Source organism: Manis pentadactyla, chromosome 7 (assembly GCF_030020395.1).
Source record: "Manis pentadactyla isolate mManPen7 chromosome 7, mManPen7.hap1, whole genome shotgun sequence".
Lineage (NCBI taxonomy): Eukaryota > Metazoa > Chordata > Mammalia > Pholidota > Manidae > Manis > Manis pentadactyla.
This window is the reverse complement of record NC_080025.1, coordinates 51396250-51419298: the sequence shown is the minus strand read 5'-3', so window position 1 is coordinate 51419298 and position 23049 is coordinate 51396250. Positions and strand designations below refer to the sequence as shown.

General features: G+C 44.5%; 1 protein-coding gene across 1 annotated transcript; it reads right to left on the bottom strand.

Annotated features, from left to right (window-relative positions):
- Window positions 1–1551: 1551 nt before the first annotated feature.
- On the bottom strand, window positions 1552–16967 carry INHBA (inhibin subunit beta A). Its single transcript, XM_036918907.2, has 2 exons — window positions 16288–16967; window positions 1552–7001 (listed from the first exon to the last, which is right to left on the bottom strand). Exons 1-2 carry the CDS (start codon window positions 16673–16675, stop codon window positions 6112–6114), a joined length of 1278 nt encoding a protein of 425 aa, XP_036774802.2. The 5' UTR covers window positions 16676–16967; the 3' UTR covers window positions 1552–6111.
- Between the last annotated feature and the right edge of the window lie 6082 nt (window positions 16968–23049).

Sequence of the window (23049 nt, the reverse complement as noted above, 5' to 3'; positions counted from 1 at the left end):
ATTTGATGCCAGAAGGAATGACTGCACCACTCTGTCCCCTTTTATTCGGACATGTCCACAGACAGCTGTTCTGAGAAGGGATCAAACCTCTCTATGAAATGGATTTAGATGCTGCCTTTAAATGATGACATATTCTCTTTCTCTCTGTGCTCCATATATGTGTGTGTGTGTATATATATATATCACATACATTAGATGTGTAACATATATATATCACATGTTTATTATATATACATATATATAAATATATATTTACATATTTTCCTATACCTGACTTGTTTTCAGTTATTTTTCCCTTAATTACAATAATATCCATATAAATTTCATAACAATGTTGCTTATTTGTAATACAGTAGGGTTTATACTTCGTTCCTACTATACATTCATTATTAAACTTGACAGGAAAGGAAGGCTAACGTATATGCTCATGTGTGTACACATGTGCTCTCATATTACTGGGCCCACAAAGTAAATTACTTTGGACAAAATGTTTCCTCTAGCAAAATATAAGAATAGAAAAATAAGACAATAGATATAAAGCAAAAATACAATTCTCACTTTCTGATTTAAAAACATAATTGGAATTTCCTACCTAAGACAAATAAAAAGGGTTTAGTATGAATTTACAGGAACATGGCATTTCACTCGGACATGAGTAAACTGTCTGATGAGTATAAAGTGTCTGTTAAAAAGCTAGCAGTGTCTTCGGCACTCAACCCCCATGCCCACCCTCACCCTTTTTTTCTCAATGCATAAGGAGACTAACAGAAAAATGGAAGTATGGAACAACAAAAAGAAAATTAACATTAGACTTGAATATATACCTGGCTTGGAATCATAGCTCTCATTAATGTTATTTTATGCCTCAGATTCATATGTAAAAGCAGGGAAACCAGTATCTCCTGTTCAGGGCTATTGAAATACTGATAGGTGGATAGCAAATAAGATGATGCATGGGGCCATGATTGGTTGGTATGGGAATTTACCTAAGTTAATTTCCCCATATAACCCCTGGGATGGGAACAGACATGAGAGAAAACGCTACAGAGGCAAAGGTTGAATGACCTCATTCTGTGCCTCTGTGATCCCAAATGGGTCCTGTTGGTCCCAATACTTTTCTTTCCTGTGCAGGTCTCTCTCCAGCTTGAGCTGATGCAATTCTAGTTTCCTGGCCAGGAAGGGAAGGAGGAAGAAAGAGGGAAGAAGGAGGGAAGGAGCAGAGGAGGTGGGAAGGGGGGAATGGCCTTCATTTCATGTCACTCGCCACTACAGTTTGAGAAATGGAAAATTAACAAAATGAGCAAAATATAAATATTACTGGTTCAAGCATCTGCAATGCATTGCACACCTCTGCCATGGCAGTGTGTGTTCTTTTCCTATTTGAGCTCTCTCATTCCAGATTTTCTCCTCTCTCTCCCATGCGGTGTTTCTTATACTCTTCCAGATAATTACAGTAGAAATGAAATTATCATGCAGCAATGGATGCAGCTATATGTGTGCAAAGTTGATCTTGGAAAGCCAAAAAGACATAAAATAAAAATAAAAATAATAAATCCCAAACAGGTTTTTTTATTTAACATAAGGCCAAAGAAGCTATCAGGCGTTGCTGAATACTGTCCACTAACTGTACAAAATATTGACTGCATGCCTCGCAAACACCAAAATATCCGCTGGAATGCCATAGAAATAAATAACTTCTGCTATAAACACATGAAAACATATCAAACTGTTATCTCTTTAAACAGATTGTAAATAAAAAATTACCAGTACTTCTACACAATAAATATTAAGAAACCATTGACATAGTTGAAATGCACTCATATAAATTAACAACTTTAATTACATTAGCCAAACAGACATTGGTTAAAGAACCGCATGTAGTATGCCAAAAAAATAAAAACAAAGTAAAAACAAACAAACAAACAAACATCAACCACAGAACATAAAAAGTTTTAAAACAAAACAGACTTCAGATTATCTTGGCTTTCATAATTATATTTTTCTTTTAAAGAAAAATATCAACCCATTGTCAATGCACTGTTTTTCAAAGCATTTAAATAGAGGGTAAAACCCATTAGGAATTAATACAGAAAAAATGATTCACTTTATGCATAAAAAATAAATAATAATATAGCTGAGACATGTGGTTTGCTTCTGCTCCTGAAGATGTGAACAGCTTCTAAGTATTCATTTTCTCTGACCCATACAACAGCTTCTCAGTGATAAAGGGTTTAATTTAAACACATACAATGTCCACCCCCAAACCTTCTGCCCACATCTACAAGTTTCATTTATTGTGTAGGTTTTCAGGGTGACTAAGTTTGTCTCTACATTGAAAAGGGAAGTTGCCAAAAGGCCCACAGGAAACCATTTTTTCGAATGAACATGATAATTTGAATCTAAGCTTAATACAACTGAGGCTGTAGTGTTCTCTGTTTTATAGAGTCACCTAGGTCCAAGCCCATGGGGGTGAAAAAAATGCACTTGCACTTCCTCAGAGGAAAATGCAGGCATTCTCCTTGAAAAACAGAATGTGGAATCAATCTTAAATATATATGAGATTGGTTGGTCTTCAGATACAAGAAATCCCAACTCACTGTGCTGGAATTTACCTTGCTCTTTGGAAAAAAAGAAGAAAAAGAAAATGTCAATCCAAACTACAAATTATTTGTCATTCCTCAAAGATATCTGGGAACAGATGCTTTTTAGAGCTTTTAAGATTGGTATGGGTAGATTTTAAGAGCCTGGAGATCAGTCCTAGAGAAAGAGTAGAAAGATGTTTTAAGATCAGGTAGAGCCACCTTTGTTTCAAGGACAATATACTATGAAGAACCTAATATGGCAGAATGTAAAAGCATTATCTTTTGGCCTCCTGCTGTTACATGAAAAGTGTGGTTGTTCACAAGGCTGCATATCTTCCAATATTATTAAATATAGTAGCAATTTGCAATTCTACATCCACGTTTACTGAAATAAGGTTAAAGCTTATGGATGTGTGATAACTTAATTATTTTAAAATAATTTTATTTAAATTATATCATTCCATTAAAACATGGTCCTATGGAATTTCACTTTGCCCTGCTGCTAATTACTGTGACCAGTAATCAAACCCCATCTTAAAAGGCTTAAAAAGATGGCAGATATATTTGAGATGAATGGGGGCAAAAAAACAAGCCTCAGAGGTCTTTTTAACATCTCGCTTTTTCTGTTGCCTTGGCCGTCTCTGCCATTGCACCGTGAGCTAGTACTTGGTTCCTCACGCTATTTTCATAGATTCCATTATTAGTTCCAGTAACAAATAAGAAGCAGTTCAAAAGGCCCTCAAAGGTTTTCATGGAAATTTGCAAAGTTGAACATCATCATCTATCCTTCAAAGCTCTTCTCACCACACCCACCTTCCCCACCTGCGTGGTTTCCTGGTCCATCCATGGTCAAGAGTGAGGAAGTACCAATTTTGCATGCTCTCTCTCTCAAACTTTATCAATAGAGTCCACTCTCATGCAATACATGTAGTATTTCCTACATAAGAAAGGATAGACCTCTACAGTGTAGGAAGTATATCTGCCCAGTAATGACATTAAGTAATTTACCTCCATACAAACAGCCTAATGTTACAGGACACTGACTTAACATATTTCTCAAGAAGGGCTAAACCATCTTTTGTAATGTTTAGTTTCTCACTGACATTTTATTTTCTTATAATTTTTTTAAAATCTATGAATTGACATAGGGCTGAAAGCTTCAATATTTTACAGAATATGAATGAATATAATTTTCATCAATTATCAGAATTTTTTTCCACTTCTTACAAACTACAAACAAGTCAGTAAAAATAAGGCTCTTATATTTCAAAAAGTACATAAAATGAATAAGTTATTAGCTGTTCCAGGCAAGTTAAATACTGTGGAATAAATTAGTAGGTATTTAGCTTTAAGCATGTACTGTAATATTTATAAAACAAAGTGTTGTGTTTTTTTTTCTTTTTGCATCTGAATCAAAACCTACAAACATGCATCAAAGAGTTTTGGCTGTAAGTTATAATATTAGGAATTCTTATTAATAAAAATCCCTGCCATCCTAAATGTTCTCTTGCTCACTCCCACTCTCTTAACACCTTTCCCCAAATTATTTATCTCTTAACTATTGACAACAACATTATTCAACCCACTGAGCAGGTAATACTTCTCACAGCCAGGTCTTAATTGTTAAAAAAGAAAAAAAAAGCATCCAATTCTTTATTCTGGCCTAAAGGGTTCATTTTTTTTCTGAAAAAGCTTCTAATTTAAGATTGATTCCAATAGATGATAAATACAAGTTACAAAAAAAAAAAAATCAGCCTAGAGCTTTGATGAACAAGAGTTTCCTGTTTTCCCTGTGGGGAATAACTTGTCGAATGGGGGTGGAGAACAAGAAAGAGGGAGGGAATTGGATCCCTGTGCATTGAAAGAGGGTCTTGCTGAATATTCACTGGAATTTCCTGGCTTTTTCCCATCCCAATTTTTGAAATGTGCCCACCTAGTTCAGAGTAAAAGCAAAAACTATAGCCTATCCTTCTTAAAAATACTGTGTTTTGCACACAAACATTCATTGCTTTAAGAACATTAAAAAATGACAGCCTGAAGTGCTTAAAAATGTGTCTGGACATGATGTGATACATGTATATATACACACAGATATGCATATGCACAAGCAATGTATATATACACATACAAGCATGTAGCGTTCCATGAATTTGATTGAACTTGATATCCAACAGTGTACAACTACTGTACATCCAGTATGAAATGTCCTGTTTCATGGATGTAAAAGGAGTCAAAAACCAAACATCTCAGGTCATTTAAGCCTGAACACAATCCACCCGACTCAACTTTGAATCCTGACCCCTGACTCATTGATGGTGAATGATACCAACCACAGACAGACTGTTTAAAGGCTCACACAAATGTCTTTGGTGTATGTGTCTATTTTTTAAGGTACAAAATAATAATAATAATTATAATTATAATAATAAAAATAGCTATTTTGTGTGCTGTAGCAGTTCTTTTATAGCTCACATTAAGTGCAGCTCTTAACCCCCCCTCCCCCACCCAAAGAAAATACTTGTTAAATAAGGATTAGACAGGTCAAACACCATTGTAGTGCAAATAGTAAACGATAAAAAAAAAACAACATTTACAAAATATAGAAATGTTTGGATCCAACAGATGGACAAACATATTCCTTTCAAGTATCTCTCCTTGAAGAAAATAAAAATTAATCAGGTTACTTCCAATACAAAAAAGTCTCTCATTTTGTTCTCTCTCAGGTAAACAGTTTCAAACCTATTAGGTTGCATAGTTCTAAGATCATAAGCACCTTAACGAAATGTAACTTGGTATTCTTTTTTCCTTGATCTCTCACTCTTCCCATTTTTTTGTTTGTTGGTTTTTGTTTTGTTCTGTGGCAAAAGTGGTGCAGAAAAAGAAAGTAACACCACCTGCGCTCCGTTGTTCTCTTACCAGTACATGTGTGTATGTGGGGTATGGAAATGCCTCCATGTGTGTGTGTGTGTGTGTGTGTGTGTGTGTGTGTGTGTGTGTGTCTGTGTGTGTCTGTGTGTGTCTGTGTGTGTGTGTGTGCACGGGCTGATATACACAGAGAGAGGGTCACACAGACATACCTTACAACCTGGGTAATTGGGTGGGAAAGTGCCCGTATCTGGCCCTTTCAAACTCATGGCTTTCTGGATGATTTGGGTTGTACTAGCCCACATCACTGCTGACTAGACAAGCTGACTTCAAGGCTCACGCTGAAAGGGAACGGGAAAGGAGAGGACAATACTCCCTTTGAAGCAACTCACGTCACCACTTTGATATCAGAAGCAACCAAGGGCACTCGGTCTCCCTTTCCCTCCCAATTCCCCTTTCCTGCGCCTTTTCATCTCTGAGCCCTGGCTAAAGTATTTTCCACATCTTCCTTCATCTGTTTCAGGTTTTTGTTTACAGGTTTTTTTTTTTTAATTTCTATTTTTTTTTTTTTTCTGGTTGTTTTAACTCAGAAACCTTTAACATTTCTTCATTTTGCCACTGTCTTCTCTGGACAACTTGCTCCCGTCCCCCCGCTGCCGGCGCTCTATGAGCACCCGCACTCCTCCACGATCATGTTCTGGATGTCCTTTTTGATGATGTTCTGCCCATCATCATAGTACAGCATGGACATGGGTCTCAGCTTGGTGGGCACACAGCACGACTTGAGGTTGGCGAAGGGGCTGTGACCGCGCATGCGGTAGTGGTTGATGACCGTCGAGTGAAAAGACAGTGACGACCCCGACGTGCCTGCGATGTGGCTCGGGCACTCGCCCTCGCAGTAGTTGGCGTGGTAGCCGGAGGGTGCGATGATCCAGTCGTTCCAGCCAATGTCCTTGAAACTAACAAAGAACTGTTTCTTACAGCAGATGTTCACCTTGCCGTCGCACTCCAAGCCTCGCCGCCGCCGCCGGTGCGGGTGGTCTTCAGACTGGCGGGCCTGCAGCATGAGGAAAGGTCTGTGGGACTGCTCCTTGTCCTCGTCGACCCCGGCCCCTGCTTCTCCATCCTTCTTCTTTCCTTCCGCCTCCTCTTCCTTCTTCTTCTTCTTGCCCAGGAGCACCAGGCTGGCGCCGGTGTCATGGCAGTACTCACAGGCAATCCGAATGTCCAGGGAGCTCTTGCCCTGGTCCAGCAAGCGCTGGATGCTGCTGGACACAGGGAAGATGTGCCACATGCTCTTGCGAGTGTCCACCACCTTTTCCGATATCAACAGTTCACTCCTCTCCTCCATGAAGCCTACTTCCTCGGCCTCGTCCCCGGCGTCCAGGCTGCCCTGTGGGTGCTTACGCTGCTGAAAGAGACGGATGGTGACCTTGGTCCTGGTCCTGTTGGCCTTGGGGACCTTCAGGAAGAGCCAGACTTCTGCACGCTCCACCACCGACAGGTCACTGCCTTCTTTGGAAATTTCAAAGTGCAGCGTCTTCCTGGTCATGCCTGAAGATGAAACACAGCATGAGAGAGAGGCAGGGACACACGTTAGTTCTGGTGCTCACAGCCACCCCAAGTTGAAGCCAGTGCCAGCCCTCCATGACACTGGCTCCCACAGGGCTTGGCCAGTGGATGACCCATGGGCCATAAGAATGATTTTGACATTTTTAAATGGTCAGAGAAAAATGGTGTTTTGTGACACATGAAAATTTTACGAAATTTAAACTCCAGTGCCCGTGAATCAAGTTTTACTGGACTACAGCTATGCTTGTTTCTTTATAGGTTGTCTATGGCTGCTTTTGCACTAGAAGATGGAGTTGAGGAGCTGGGACAGAGCCTGTCTCACTCACAAAGTTTGAAATATTTACTCTCTGTACCTTCCCAGAGAAAGTTTGCCAACTCTTGCTCTAGAAGAAGACAGCCTGGATCTGAATGTTTGGGGGGGCCTGAGGGTCTGTGTGTTGACTTAATCTCAGTGTCATCTTCTGGAAAATGGGAATGACATAATGACAATTGACCCATACGCCCACAGGTTTGGAAGGATCAAATGGGGTGACAGATGAAACATACTGTAGGCTCTAGGAAGTGTGGGAGTGTCATCATGCCTACTCTAATTGGCAAACATGCCCCACAGGGTAAGTCCGTGCAGGGTGTGCCCACCAAGCTAGCCGCCTCCTGCTCGGCCACAACCTGTTTCCCCCACCACATCTCCCCGGGGACCTGGCGGCAGCCTTTTCTTTGGTTTACCTGTCTGGCATGGAGCCAGGCCCCTCTCCAATCATTCCTCCAAGCCGCAGGTAAAGGAATCTTCCCCAAAGGCGGATCTGCTCATGCCAGCCCTTTACAGAGTCATCACTGCCCTCAATATAAAACATATACTGCCTACGACTCTGGGCTCTGCCTGAACTGCCCCCACATCCAACTACAGCCCCACTCTCTTTGGTCCAGGCTCATGGCATTTGTCTGAGGCCATGCGCAGCCCGTGCACTTCCTCACCTCCAGGCAGTGACACCTGCAGATTTTCCCACTTAGAAAACTCCAGCTCCCAGCACACCATCCTCAGGTGCTTATCAAGCCTGCCCTTAGTAAAGCTTCAGTTTTCAGGTGGGGTGACACCACTTCCTCACAAAGCCTGCGCTGCATCTCTCCTCCCGCACTGCTTTCTGCCAGTCTAGTTTAGGACACCTCAGGTCCGAGGCCCTATACGTCTCAGTTTTGTTCACTGTCCATAGCCCACTGTTTAGCAGCAAGTAGGCAATTTCCTGATTCCTTATTAACAAATGGAGGCAACCTGAGCATTGAGTTATATTAGATTAAGAGATCCATCTCCTACCTCTGCATCCCCCATTTCTGCCTCCTTTCCTTTTGAATGCAGTTTAATGAGCCCCAATTACAGCAGCTGCTGCTAAAAGAGAGGAAATCCCTACCCTGGCAGGGCAGTTGGATTCAGCAAGCACTAAGTTCTTGCCTAACTCTAAAATTAGAAAATCATCTATTTCCTTCTCTTTCCATAAGCACCTGTATGTTTATTCATGCAGCAACATTTACTGTAAGGAGCAGGTGTCCAGGTCAGAATTCTTCAATCAAGTATTTTCCCTACCATTCAGTGGTATAAGAAACATACCCACTTTTCATGACCACCTTCTGTGTGTACCTGCTTACAACTGTCCAGTGTCTGTGCTTCCCGTGTGCAAATCTGAGGACAATCTCTGAGAAGCTCATCTTAGAACTCACAACTCCCTAGGAGGGTCGCCTTGCCTGGATTTCTATAGCTAACGGAAATCCAGCCATACTTATCACTCTCAGCCCTGAGATATTTACGGTACTATAAATTTTAGGCACCGTTTCAAGTTCTCTGCAGCAGAAGGCAGGCATTTCTGTGCATTGCACACTGTAGATTCTGTTCTTAATTTAACTCGCCCTGCACACTGGTTATGAGAGTGGTAAATTCACAGAGGTCAGGGCCAAGAAGAGCTACAAACGGATACAAAGGGTTCTCTGGCATCTTTGTATAAACTTGCCAGGACGTTGGCCACATCGGTGGTGGTAGAGAGGGGAGTCCCTTTGACTCCACCTTGGGTCTCTGGCAGGAGTTGAAATGAATAATAAAGCCAAGTTTATGAGTTTATGATTAGATCACCAAAGCGGGCAGCAGTTAGAGGGGGAAACTGTTTTTTTCTTTCTTTCTTTTTTTTCTAGGAAGCATGATTTTTTTCAAAACATATTCCCCCTTTACTAAAAATTCATGGTTTTGGTGGTGGTGTTGGTTTTTTAAGAAAGCGGAAGAGAAAATTCCAGGAAGGAGAGCTTAATCATTTAAATCACAAACGACAATCAGCAGCAGATTTTAAGTGGTAGGGTCCTTCCAAAAGCAGAGGCCAAGGCTACCGGAAGCCACCCAGCCTCCCCTGCCCCACTGAAGACGTGCGGGCTCCCTCCAGTGCATCCACCCTGCCCCACTGAGAATCTCAACAAGCTACCTGCTGTTCTCCCTCCTGCCTCTCTGCAGGCCATATTCTAAAACCCTAAACTGCTCAGGGTGCCACTCTACTGACAGAGAGATAGTAGCTGCTAAATTAGAGAAGCCAGAGGGCACAAGGCTGTGTTTTGTTTTTCTAGGAAAGAGTGTGAAACTGGAGAGTGTGGAACTGCCTCATTCCCCAGGATGGGAAAGTTCTGTGGGTTTCAGGTAACTAATTCCCACAGGCCCCGCTCTGCTTTTACCCATGCCTGACAGGAGGAGCCAAGGGTGAGGGGAAATGGTCCTCAGGTAAAGTGAGAGGCCACATGGCACTGCGGACCTCACACATCAGGCTTTCCATGAATGAAGTCCAGAGGAGTCTCAGATGCCGGGAGGGGGAGGCAGGGGTGGTGGGCAGGGAGGGAGGGCTAACTGACCCACTTGAACCAGTGACAGCAAGAGCAAATTGCTTCTGAAAGGCCAGCGAGGCTGAGGACACTTGCTTCCAGTCACAGCCCACAGGACGGAGGGCCCCTCGTTTCACAAGAGCCGGTTTCTAAAGCATGATATAGCCCCACCCCTTCTTCACAGGCAGCTGTACTTGGAAGCAAATGATTTAGTGTTCCTGAGAGAGGATTGTACAAAGAGAGTACTCATTAGAGGGGGCTCAATCTGTCAGGTGCTGTTATATTAGGATCAGAGAGTCATCATAAAATGACTTTCAACCTGGTCCCGGTTGGTAATTAACTGTATGGAATTGCCTGTATTTGCGGGGGGGCGCAGGATGGATTTATGCGTTGGTTTAATTATCTGAGCTAAAAGACTCTGTTCCCTGTGTTTGCATCCATTGCCTGCGTGCTGTATCTCTCCCCCATATTTCAGACATTTGGATTTTCCCCCTTCTAATTGACATGCCTGTCGCCTCCTTCTCTTGGTGTCCATTTCTGGAACTGCCATTTGTATATTGCATGACATTTTATCAGGGAAAAAAAAATAAAACTGAGATCCAATCTCATGAAAATGCTGTTGCCATAATGCTCAGGAGAACAGGGGGAAGAGAGAGATTCAAGTCTTCCTAATGTCTACCTTACCTGCAGGTACATTTTAAAAGTTCTTTTGTATTCTGACTTATTAAGCTGTGCCTATATTTTCTTTTACATTTAGCTTTCATTGCAGAAGGGGGGTGGGGAGATTGAGGCAAATGGAAGCTGAAATGGAATTAATATTTATCAGGGCTGTAGATCTCAGAAAGATACCACAACCCTCACATCTCTTAGGTATAAAAAAAATCTGATCATATTCCCTTTATCTGTATTTCACCCTAGAAGAGCTTGCTATACTGTAGTGGTGTTTCAGGATGCTCCAATCTTCAAACCTTTATGCACAGCAAATGAAAAAATGTAAGGAGATTGCCTAAGGCTGAGGATCAATTGCTAATCAGTTTCAGGTTTGATTTAAAGATCTCCTGCTATAAAATCCTGAAATGGAAGCCTTCCCACAATGCTTTGTGAGCAGGTACAGCCTTAGTTTATGCAGGTGTGCACTGGGTTCCTACACTCTTGCCTATCTAGCTAGATATAGCTGGTGGCTTTGCTAACCTGTCATTACCTACTCTCTGATAATACTCTTTTCATCCTCTGTGCTATTTTTTCCCTCCCGAGGCTTGTGAGCAGGCTTGTATCACAGCCTGCTCTGCCTGAGTAATTCACTAAGAAAGTCCCACGCAAACCCGTGTGGGTGATAATATTTCATCACTTAAACCTCTATGAGCTCTGTAGACTCATACCAAAGGGAGAGAAAAAAAAAGTGCACAAAAATGGGTAGGAGGAATAAATATTGTACCTTACAGGGAACACCTCTGACATGTTGCCGGGCCGGAGGGACTGGACAGAGCAAAGATGGTGGAAGCTGGAAGTAAAAACACCTGAAAACACATTTTCCTTTGCTTTCAGAATTTTCCAAACGTTCTTACTAGCTCAACCATGAAAGCAGGCGAGCCAAGGGTTAAGCAGCCAAGCACCCACAGCAGGACGCAAAATGCTGCTCCTCCCCAACCCCAGCACCCTAGATTTGTGGGCGGATGAACATTTCCAGTGAAATAAGCAACCATACGCGCAGTGCTTCATTTCTGTATAGTTTTGTTTTCCTCACCAGGGTCCGGCTTAAAGTATGCTGCCTTTCTACATATGGGTAATAATTGTGTCTCTAATGTGAATGCGGAAAGCCTTGTTGTTTATAGAAGATTTAAACTCACCGTGGGGGGAAAGCTTCCCTGTAACATGTGACTGTGGCTTTAGTTTTCCACTTTTCACCAAGCTTTCACTGTGCCTAGACATGGTATAGTCCCTCACTGGTAGGAGCGTACCGAGTGACTGGTTACTGCATGTGTGTCTCTGAAGACCCGACTTTGCTTTTGGACCGTTCCCAGGGGTTTCTGCCAAGGCAGCAAGTGAGGTCTTAGCAGTTATGCCCCTTTTAGCCTACAGTAGATGGTCTTGCCTGCAGGAGAACTATGGGTTTAGTCATAAATTACCTAGACTGATTTTTTTTGTCTTAATCTCTTTCCTTAGGATCTGCTATTGAATTGTCACATCCCAGCCCCTTCTATATACATGGTGATGATAAAGAAGGTTAAATTTTTAGAGAGAAAGGGGTTCTATGTTCCTAAAAGAAGGAGAGAAAAATCATTAGGTTTCAACCCACAGAATTTCAGACTTCTTCCAGAATTCCTGAGAACTTTTCACACTTTTGGTTTTGGATCTAGGAGCCCATCGGGTATGAAGAAATCTGAAGTACAGCTAAGAGATCATGCTTGAGTATATTTTAGCAGAAGAGGGGCCAAGACAAATACGTGTTTTCATGAAAAGTGCCTGGGAAGGTATGACTCGCAGTTCTCCAAATACGAAGACTGAACTTCTACCTTGACAGCTCCCTGACCCACTCCCACCCTCCTCCTTCCCAGGCCCAGTCCACTAGGCATCTTTTCTCCACCGTTTCTCCCCACACTCTCAGTTCCGAAACAAAGCACATCCTCTGAAGCTGTTTACCATGTTCACACAGGTATGAAAGAAATAGCCTTTCCCTCCCTGTTCGAAGTCACTTGTCTTTTGTCGCTAGTGAAAAGGGTTGATGAGGCAGGCCAAGGCAAGGAGGCCAGGGGAGACGGAAGCCGTTTTGGTGAAAGCTCAGGTGGCCGTATTAGGGAAGGACGTGTGAGCAAATCACTACTGCTGATGATTCACAGTCACATTTCTCTACACTCTGCCTTGTTTGCTTCTGAAATGTATCATTCCTGTCTTCCATAGAGCTCTGGAATGTTCACATGGATCACCAGAATTCCCACTTCCTTTCTTTCTGTCTCATTTAATGTATGACAGGTAGTCACATTCCTCCCTTCTCATAAAGTACTAACCTCTGGAGGATGAGAGGAAGCAGGAGGTACCTGATAATTACCAAGATGAGAGTGCTACACACTGGAGCTTCCCAGTAGGTGAAATTGCCTTTCCCTTGATTAACTGGGAAGGAGCAAAAGTCTTTGGAATGCGCCCTCTTGTGGCTGACCAATTCCCATTAACCAGAGACAAAAGCGTGTAACCTCTAGAGGCAGCCTTCAGTGGGGGATAAAGCCCTGGGAAGTTCGGATGACTGCAATGGAATGGTGGCAGCGGACTCCACCTTGAGATGGCCTTCTGGTAAAGGGGAAAACGGTCATGCAAGCAAGGCTCCTGAGACTCTGCTTGGGATGTGTACATTTCTAACTCAAATTTTCTATAACTAGACTCCCCCAAGAGGGGAGATTTACATGTTACTTTCACAACCATACCTGAGCTGTGTGAGCATTTCCCATTTCTTGGTGTTCCATTTCTTTCTTTCCCTATCTTTTCTTCAACAAGTGCTATCAGTTGCTAAGTGACCTGCCAAGTATGGACACTGAGTGGTGTATTGTGACTGTACACTGACAGACCAGATGTTGTCACGAATCAAAATAAGACAGAGCAATCCAGAAGGACACTGACTTTAGTTACAGTGATAGTGGCTTGACTCTATGCGTCCCTTCTTCTTTTCTTTTAAAGTACTAAGGTAAGCACAGAGGATTTTCTGACAGCCAGGCAACTAACATGACAATCTTGGGGAGCAATCTCAGGTGACATATGTAAGAAGGAAATAATTTTTACTTTTTGGGATACATTTCAGAGGGCCTGAGAGCAAATCCTCACCACTTAGTCCATAACAACTCATATCACTTTTACAAAGATGGGGCATCTTCCACCTGTGCACAATAGGCCAAATTCAGGTCAAAGAGTTCTAGGCAATTGTTGTAGTCCCTTCACTTCTGGACCAGGGTTTGGCTTTATTTAACCATCCAGGAGAGTTGAGGCAAAATTTCAACATGAGTCCTCCAAACTGAGAGGTCCTGAGGTCGAAAGGTACAGCTGTGGGCATGCAACTGTGACATGCGCATGGAGGACACTTACTGACTGGATTCTATGCTGTATAAAAATTTTTATAGAGAAAAATGAGTGCCTTTTGCTGTTCTCCAAAAATTTTAACGTTGGACTTAGTTCAAGTATTAAGGTCAAATTACACCGAATGCAACAAAGACATCTTCTTATATTCACTATAGTCAAATTCAGATGACAAAATTCTTTTCTGGGTTAGCAAAATGAGCACCAAAATACTCACATGGTACTTTCTTTGGAAAGTAGATGTCCATGTAGCAATCATCAAATCTGTGAAATTATCATAAATCACTTGAAGGTGATGTATGAACTTCTCAGATGAAAAAAACAAGTGAGTGCAAAAAACATTTTCTAAGAACTTAGCAACTCACCTAAAGTCAAGCTGCAAACTCAACTAGGAGTTTCCCATTATAAATCTTAAACTTTATTCAAAGTGTGGGTCAAATGAATCACCTTTTTTTTTAAAAAAAAAAAAGGAGTTCAATTTCATTCAAACTAAACCCCTAACAGAAAAGTAGAAGAATGGCAAGATTTCATATAAATGTGAAAAAGATCAACACTGAGATGAAGGCCATAAGTAAGAAAGAATGTAAAAGGTCAAATTCTTTCCCTGCAAAATTTCTCAATGCTAAGAGAGTGATTTGATGGATAAGTCAGGTAAGTCAGGCAGAAGGGCATGTTGCTCATACCAGGTGTATATTTACGATGGGCAAAGGTGTAGATATATTTAGTCCTATGATGCAGGCAAAGCCCGTTGAGCCAGAGCTGCAACTCAGGCCATCATGTGTGGTAGCTGGCATATAAAAACATACACAGGGTCCCTTTGTGTCAGGACAGGGAACAGACCTCTAGACCACTGGACTCATTCCCTGCAAAGGACCCAATGTCACTAAGCACTTTGTTCCTTCCTATCTTGCCACCAGGAAAGGCTGAGAAAAATTAGGCGGCAACTTGAAAACTCCAACATGACTTTTTTCCTCAATAGGCTTCCAAAGACAAAATCATAATTACCATGTCCTTTGGGGGCTGCACCAAGAAAGAGCCTAGAGAAAGAAAGACCTTCTGTAAAAGAGAAGCTTCTGGTGAGAGAGCAACACTGCCCTGTCGGGAAGCTTGCAGGACACCAGGGCTTCTCCTGCAGAGGAGTCAGGAAGCCTGCAGGTTATCTGCTCCCCTAGAAGGATGCTCAGGTCTTGCATGGTTTTCTTGAAAACAGAACATCTGAGTCAACAGGTTTTCAGGATTGGAAATTCTGAGTGTTGCCTTAATTGTTTATACTGCTGCAGCAAACTTTTAAACAGAAATGCTGGGAGTCCCTGCACATACTTTACTGGCCATATGCTCTACCAAACAAAACAATGGCATTCCTTTCAAATGGATTTGGCAAGGGAGACAATTTTTTAGCCTGGCATTACCATGAAAGTAACAAGGCACTCACACATCTGTGTGCCCAGGCGTGCCTAGGCTTCCAGGCATGCAGGAGGATGTGTGTCATATAACTGTAAAAATAACCTGGCTCCAGGTCTGTGGCTGCACTCCTGACAGGTATTTTCTATTCAGCAACAGGTTAGTGTGGTCCTGCGCCAACGATTAGAATCTATTTATTAAAGTTCTTCCTCTTAAGGATTGAGTGAGGGAGTCAGCCTAGTATCTGAGAGCACTTTGTCAAGGTCGCATTCCTTGGCAGAGAGCTCTTAGTAACTTTACAGAGAACAAAACTCTTTTTTATTTATTTATTTTTTTGGTTCAGAGAGCAAAAGTCAGTGTTCCCAAAGTGACTGCTGGTTCAGTGTCAGCTGTCCCCCAGAGCCGCTCTTTACTGCCTAGAATGTGGTGCCTGTGCCCTGACAGACAGTTCCTAAAGGTAAAGTGACTGTCGCTAAAATGCCCTGCTTCTCCAATGAGGCCCCTGATTGGACTTTGAAAGAGAAGGTTTCTTTTAAGACAATAACTTCATCTGTGTCCGTCCACCCCGATCCCACACTCTGACCCCCACCCCCACCCCCACCTCGATAAAAACTTTGGATGGGGTTCGGAAGCCTCCTGGGCGAGCCCAGCCCCCCGAAAATGCCCGGCTTCCTCCAGCTGCGCAGACCTGGTTCCAGGGGCAGCGAGGGCGTCTCTGCCCGAGCGGCGTCCAGCTCCGGGCTGGCTCCTTGGGGCGCCGGCTGAGCCGAGCCGGGTGCGCGAGCCGGCGACCTGCGCGCCGCTCCGGGCAGGCGCGGTCCCCTCCCGGCCGGGGCCCCCGCCCGTCCGCCGCCCTCACCTAGGACGCACGACCTTCCCGGGCCGCTTGCAGCTGGAGGCACCGAAGTTCCTCCAGGACTGTGCCGGCAGCGCCGCCCTCCCCCACCCCCATGCCCGCACCAACCTGCTTCCGCGAACGTGATGATCTCCGAGGTCTGCTCCATAAGTTCATTCATTTCTGCCCTCCGGCCGATGTCATCCTCTATCTCCACATACCCGTCCTCCCCCACTTTGCCCACATGCAGCTTTCGGATAGCGTTCAGAAGCGCCGCCTTGGGCACCGGCTGGGTGACATCGGGTCTCTTCTTCAAGTGCAGCATGTTTAGAATGTGCTTCTTGACGGCCTCCACCATCTCGGGCTGAGAGTTGGGTACATCCTTTGGGAGCGCAGCCAGCGCGCAGGACGGGCAGTCCGGGCCCGCTCCGTGCCCCTCGGATCCCGGGGTGGGGGAACTCCTCACTATAATCCAGCAACTCGCCAACAGAAATCCTCTCAGCCAAAGCCAGGGCATCCTGGCAGCAAAAGTTGTTGTGATTGCCTTTTTAAAAGGCCCTGCTTTTCCTCCCCCCTCACGCACAGATTTTTTTTCTCTCTCCTCTTTTTTTTTTTTTTTTTGCTTCTCCTCTTCAGCAAATTCTCTGGAACAAGAACAAAAAGTTTTCTGTGAAGTTTTGTTTGCAGGTTCCCTCTCTGAATGCAGTCAGTTGCTGTAGGTTTGTGGCTGTCAGGGAGGAGAGTTCTGACGGTCTCGAGTAAGAGAGAAGGAGGGAGGGAGGGAGGGAGAGACAGGGTGGGGGGGAGAGACAGAGACAGAGAGGATGGGAGGGAGGGAGAGACAGGGAGAGAAGGGAGAGAGGGAGAGGAGGGGGTGGAAGGGAGGGAGGGAGGAAGGGAGACACGGGGAGAGGGAGAGGGAGAGACCGATTGGCCCTAAGTGAGTGCGTGAATGGGCGAGGGAGGGAGTTTGTGTGCGAGTAAGGGCTGCGATCTGCAAGGGGAGGGACGGCCCGTTTTCTGACAGGCTGCTCTCCTTCTGCTTGTCGCTCCCTCACACACACCTCTCTTCAAATATCATCATTCTCGGGAGTTCTACTTTCCCTTCTGAAAGAAATTCTCCTCATTTTGTTCTACTTCTTTTTTCGTTTTTTTTTTTTTTCTTTTTCTACCCAGTCCCCTTGCTTCACCTTCTTCCTCTTTTGGAAGGGAAAGAAAACCCCAAACCAGCGCCCTGTCTCAATCAACGGGGAGGACCTGATGGGAACAGTTCGCCCCAGCGCCTGCACCCTGCCTAGCCACCGCTCCAGGTGACCACCCGCCTACGAGCCTGCAAGGGGGGCCCAGGGCTCCGGGAGGCCGGGGACAGACTGTGGAGGTCGCCCAGGGGCGAGGGGCCAGCGTGTGCAGGGGCCAGGGGATTGTTCTAGCCGGAGGGAATTCTGGAGATCCTCCGGTTCCCCATTCATTCATATTTAAATGTTCAGGGTCCTCACCCAGGCAGGAGATCTGAGCGGAGTGCAATAGAACTTCTGTTGTGGGGGGGGGGGGGGTCATATAACACACTCTGTGTTTCCCGACTGCAAAAGGCAGCCGGGCATTGAAAGATCCTCAGGCAGGCAGGCAGCATTTCACATGCTCGTGTCCTATGGAGCTCTTTCCCCTCTCCCCAGCCACCGCCCCCTTCTGCCCTGCACACACACACACACACACACACACACACACACACGCAAATTACAGCCTACCACCGCTTGTCCTCACAGACAAAATGCAAAATCCATTTGGCCTTTCCCACATTATTTTATACAAATAGTGCACTCCTATGACTTAAATAACTGGTCCTATGGGAAAGGAATCTCTAAAATATATTGGCAAATTACTTTCTCTGTCATGTGGTAGTTTTCCAGCCTGCCCCCTCCATGCCCCGGACCAGTGTGTTCATGGACTGGCCCCTTGACGGCTTCTTTTTTCCTCAAAGGAACAGCACAGATGAAATCATCATGGATTTCAGTGTTCACAGAAAAAGAAAAATGTGAATTTTTAAACAATGCCGCTCTGAGTTTTTTTTATTCTCCCCCCCAACCCTTCTTTCATTTTTTGCCTTATTGCTTTTATCTTGCAGAAGTATCTTTAAGAGGTCCATCTGTTAAAGCTTTCCTTCCCTCTTGGTTTCTTTCACATTCACACACATAAGCTCTCTCAGGCTCCGTAGAAACAGTCAGCTTCTATCTGACACCTAGTATGTTCAAAGTATTAGAGTTGAGCAATGCACTTTGGGCAGAAAAAGTTAGTAAATGTCATTACTACAAGCATAAGACCTGAGGGCAAGGGGAGGAGGGGGAGAAAATGGTGACAGTAAGTTGAAGTTACAGTCTGCACAGGGAACAATGCCTTTCTGAATTGGATACGCTGTCCTCTTTTTCCAAAACAACTATTTGCAAGACTTTCTCTGTTACAAGCCATCTATCACCTTTGGGATTTCACCTTAGGACCATCAGTCACTCTGCTATATTATTTTTAAGACTTTGTCAACATTCCTTAAAGTGTCTAATTTTCTTTAGTGGGGAGTGGTAAAAGAGTATGGGAAGGGGGGCATTTGCATTGTAACTGTTTAATAAAAACCATCTTAGAAATACAGTACTTCACATAATCCAGCCATTTGACATCACATAGACAGTACCCAAAGCATTTTGTAATCTAATTAAGTTTGCAAGAAAGTTTGAAATAGAACTAAAAGTTTAATAACTCCAAACAACCCAAGAGTCCTAGTAGTAGCATTTAGATGAGTGCAAGTTACCAATATTTGGATTCTCTCTGTATGTATGTGTGTGTGTTTCCCTGACTCTACTGTTTGTGAATGTGACTCTTGAAAATAGCTTTCTCTGTAGCATATGTACTTGTATTTATGTGCTGAATGGGTTGTATAAACATGCAATATATTTGCCCGCTCTGCTCTTAAAAGCTGTATTACCCTGCCTAAATAATATCCAAAGGTACAAATCACCATGTGCATGGGAATGCCACTAAGTTGTAAAATTTCTTCTAACCACTCTATGAATGTGTAAATAGCTCATACATAAGTTAAGAGTGAAAAAGCGTTACCTTTCCGGTCCTCTCTCTTTCACCAGCAGACTCTTGGATCATGTGGTAAGAGCTGTCCGAGGAGTTCCTCTTCATGGTTTTGGCACTGTGAAGTTTTATACTGTACTACTTATTTGTACACTCACACATTGGTACCACTCAAACCAAGGAGGGCTGGGGCTTTGTTTGGGATTGGTTAGAATCATCATGACATCAGCAGATGACTGGTTTCTCCAGTGTGAGACATATTTCATAATTCATTATCTAATGGAAAGCCTTTCTTGGCTGCTGTGACACTGTTTGGTGATCACTAAGCCAGTTAAACCTCTGACTGACTAGACTACCTTTTAGAAAAACATTGGACTCAAACTATCTCTCACTGAGTGTCCAACTTCCAACTTTACTTTTCTTTCACTGCTGGTGCACATAATTCTCATACTTTTCATACTCAGATTCAGGTTTATGTCTTCACATAAAACATATGTTACTTCATAAAGTTGCTTCTATTTACAAAGTATTTTATTGTTTCTCACAGGGAAGAAAATTCACAATCCTCTCTATGGGGATTCTAATTTTACTTTTGAAAGAACATTTCATAGACAAAAAAGAGGAAAATATGTATACCTATATGATGATGGCCTCCCCCACCCTCTGACCTATTATTTTACATCTTGAAATTGAATGCCTGCTTCATAAACCATTTATCACCAAGAACTTTGGAAATAGTCACTCCCTGTTAGTGAATTTTGTCTAAGTATCCTTCTTTTCCAGGTCTTTAGAATCCCAATCTAACTCACAAAAAAATTCTCATACATTATTATACTTTGTTAGAACTTCAAGTCCTATGATGTTTAAGTTGTTACAAATACAATGTGAGATTAATGAAACGAAATGAAATTCCTTGAAATAATGGCTAAATGGGTCAGGGTTTTTTTGTGGTGGTTGTTTTGTGTTTTTTTCTTTTTGATGGCGAGATGGTTGTTAGGGAGTCTGGGAAGTAACAGAGAAGGAAGGAATCTTCAGACCAGAATGGTGGAGAAGGGTTGCTTGAAGGACTAGAGCTGAAGCATAAGCTGGGTACTCATGACAAGTTGAATAAATGTGCAAAATTGGGATCTAATGAAAACCATATGACCAGATATGTTGCTTTGTATGCAGGATTTAACATGCATAAAATAAACTTTTCACTGTGCCCACAAGCAAAATATAGAGGCTCTGGCCTCCTGATGTGTAGTTTAAGCAGGTTCCTTTAGGACACCAGAAGTTTGCTGTGTAAGAGGGTCTGTCTTGGCTAAACACAGAGAAAGTGTAGATGCTGAGCTGCTTTGGGGTGACTGGGGGTTGGGGGTGGGGGGTAGTACTCTAAGAACTGAATATGCAGAAATGAAGTAGGAGACAAAATCATTAAGCTGTAGAGGAACAGAGGGAATCTGGGAAGGAAAGACAGAAACAGGATCAGTGGTGGTTAATTCCAAATCTGCCTTTCAGTTTAGAATTGGGACTCAGCCCCTTCTTGAAAGGAGCTTCCCCACCCTTTCTGATGAGCCCTCTGGAGAGCAGTGGCCTGCAGAGCCCTCAAACCCACCCCCTCTCCCTGGCTCAACCCTGGTGTCCTGGGAATACCACATGTTTATGAGTTTGGGGGCAAAAAAGAAGCAGGGTTCCACTGCTTACTAACCGGATATCCACAGGCCTCAGTATACTCATCCACAAAGTGGGATCCACAATACTCCTCAGCAGGGTCAAGCAGGTGCTGAGAAAATGATAGGTGGTATTATTTCTGAGCTGCCTGGTGGCTCTTTCTAAACATTTGTGTCTCAGGGAATCTGCAGGGCCCTGACTCTACATGGGTGACTCACACCGCGTTGGCCATCGGATGCCACTGAAGTGCCCACCTGCCAGGTCGGCCCACCAGCGGTGACATCATTCTCTACCTGAATCCCCAACCTGGGAGCTGAGCCACCCTGGAAATGCCTCCTCACTCAGCGGAAAATTAAGCTGGGGGTGGAGAGGGAACAGGCAGGTTAAAATAACTTCTGTCGAATATTCTGGACTGGGAATGCTCTTTCTCCTCCCCAACGCAAGGGCCCAGGAGGAAAGCTGGTCAGGGCAGTTCCCGACAAGCATCTACTTTTCCTTGCTCGGCCTGGTTTCTCTTTCACTTCCTGCCCCCTCCCCCCGCGGCTCCCCCACCCGGCCTGCGTCCCGCTGCTCGGCCTGCTACTGTACCTTGAGCAACACCTGCTGGCAGCTCCCGGGGATCACGCCGGAACGCGGCCGCCGCTCGAGCCCGGCTCGCGGAGCTGGAGCCGGGGCCAAGCCGCTTCGAGCGGCCGCCTCTATTTTTACCCCGAGCACCAGCAAGGGCAACTTCTTTTAAAAGCAGCTCTTGATTTTTCCCCCCTTTTGGCAGCTAAAGAATTCAGAGAGGGGGAAAAAAAATCACTGTTCAATGAGATCAGCTGGGAATCTCTGAGCCCAGCCCTCAGTGCCAGGGCTGAACGCACGGCCAGTGTCAGGGCCAGGACGGGGCCCCGCGGGCCGGCCGGGGCGGACAGAGGCGCGCCTGGAGCGCGAGCGCCCCGCGAGCTGCCCCCTTCCCGATCGCGGAGTTGGGTCCTACCAGCCACTGCGCTAGCACAGTGGCCCGCTGCCACCGCAGTTTTCACCTAGTGCAGGCGGCCTGATTTACTGGCGACTTCACAAAGCGTCCAACTACTCGCGGGAGCATTTGCAGGGCTGTGTTCTCGCCTCGAGGAGCAGCCCCTGGAGAACCCGGCGGAGCAGCTTGCTGCGGGAACGAGCTGGGAGGGAAACTGGTACCTTATTTTACTGTAATTGCAAAAGGCACGACGTGCCAGCGATTTATATTTAGAAGTTGTATGTTTCTACTTGTATGTAAATGGAGCAATTAGGGCCCGTCTTGCCGCTGCTAACTCCAGTGCTGGTGCCGGGCTGCGGAGCCAGGGTTTTCAATCACAATTAGTGAGTTGGTCAAAAAACAAAGTTCAAGTAAGGATAAGAGCTCAATGGTGCGAAGGGAGGAGAGCCCAGCCTCCCTGCGGCCACAGTGACACACATCTCAGAGTAGAGCTAACCTATAGCGGTGTTTACCCGTGGCGGCAGCTGTCCCCTAACAAAATTGGCATAGATCAAGAAGCAAGAATGTTCATTTTTCTCTCAGGCAAACCGTATGTCCTTCGGCTTTCATCCATGCTATTAATTGGTCTCTGCTCACTACTCCTGGAATAAGGAACAAGAAGACAGGCCTAGAAAAGGGGCCGTTTTTCACGGCTCTGTTATTTTAGCTGCTGCTCACGCATCACTGTTACTCAGTGAAAAATACACGCCGGGAGAAGTGAATACTCCAGGCAGGTGACTGGGAAGTTGTTTGATTTAGCTGAAATGGCACGAGGCTGGGGATTCAAGAGCACGGTCTAGGCTGCTGACGACTCAGGGTGTTTTAGCTCCTTCCTATGAAAAATCTGTCTCCAAAAAAAGCATGATTTCGGGTTCATCCCGTCTGGGAAACAGAGCATAAAACGTGACTATTGGGAGAAATCAAAAGGACTAGAGGTGTTCTCAGCAGCTGACGTGTTATTCTGGGCTCTAGGCAGGAAAACCTTGCCTCCGTGGGGAGCGGTGACACCCTCGAGAGGCAGCTTGGAATCCAGAAAACGTGGGCAGGATCCAGAGTGATATTTGCTGCAGTGAACTTTCAGGAGTCTCATCAAATGGTTTAGACTGCTATGGGATCGGCAAGCCCTGCCGGCTTCCTGGACAGCCGCAGCAGCCCATCTCTTGGACTGT

Excerpts from the sequence above, each read along its gene's own strand:
- INHBA (XM_036918907.2), bottom strand. The coding sequence starts at position 16,675 with ATGCCCTGGCTTTGGCTGAGAGGATTTCTGTTGGCGAGTTGCTGGATT. Across the intron at positions 7,002-16,287 it reads CATCACGTTCGCGGAAGCAG|GCATGACCAGGAAGACGCTG; the intron begins GTTGGTGCGGGC and ends TTTCATCTTCAG.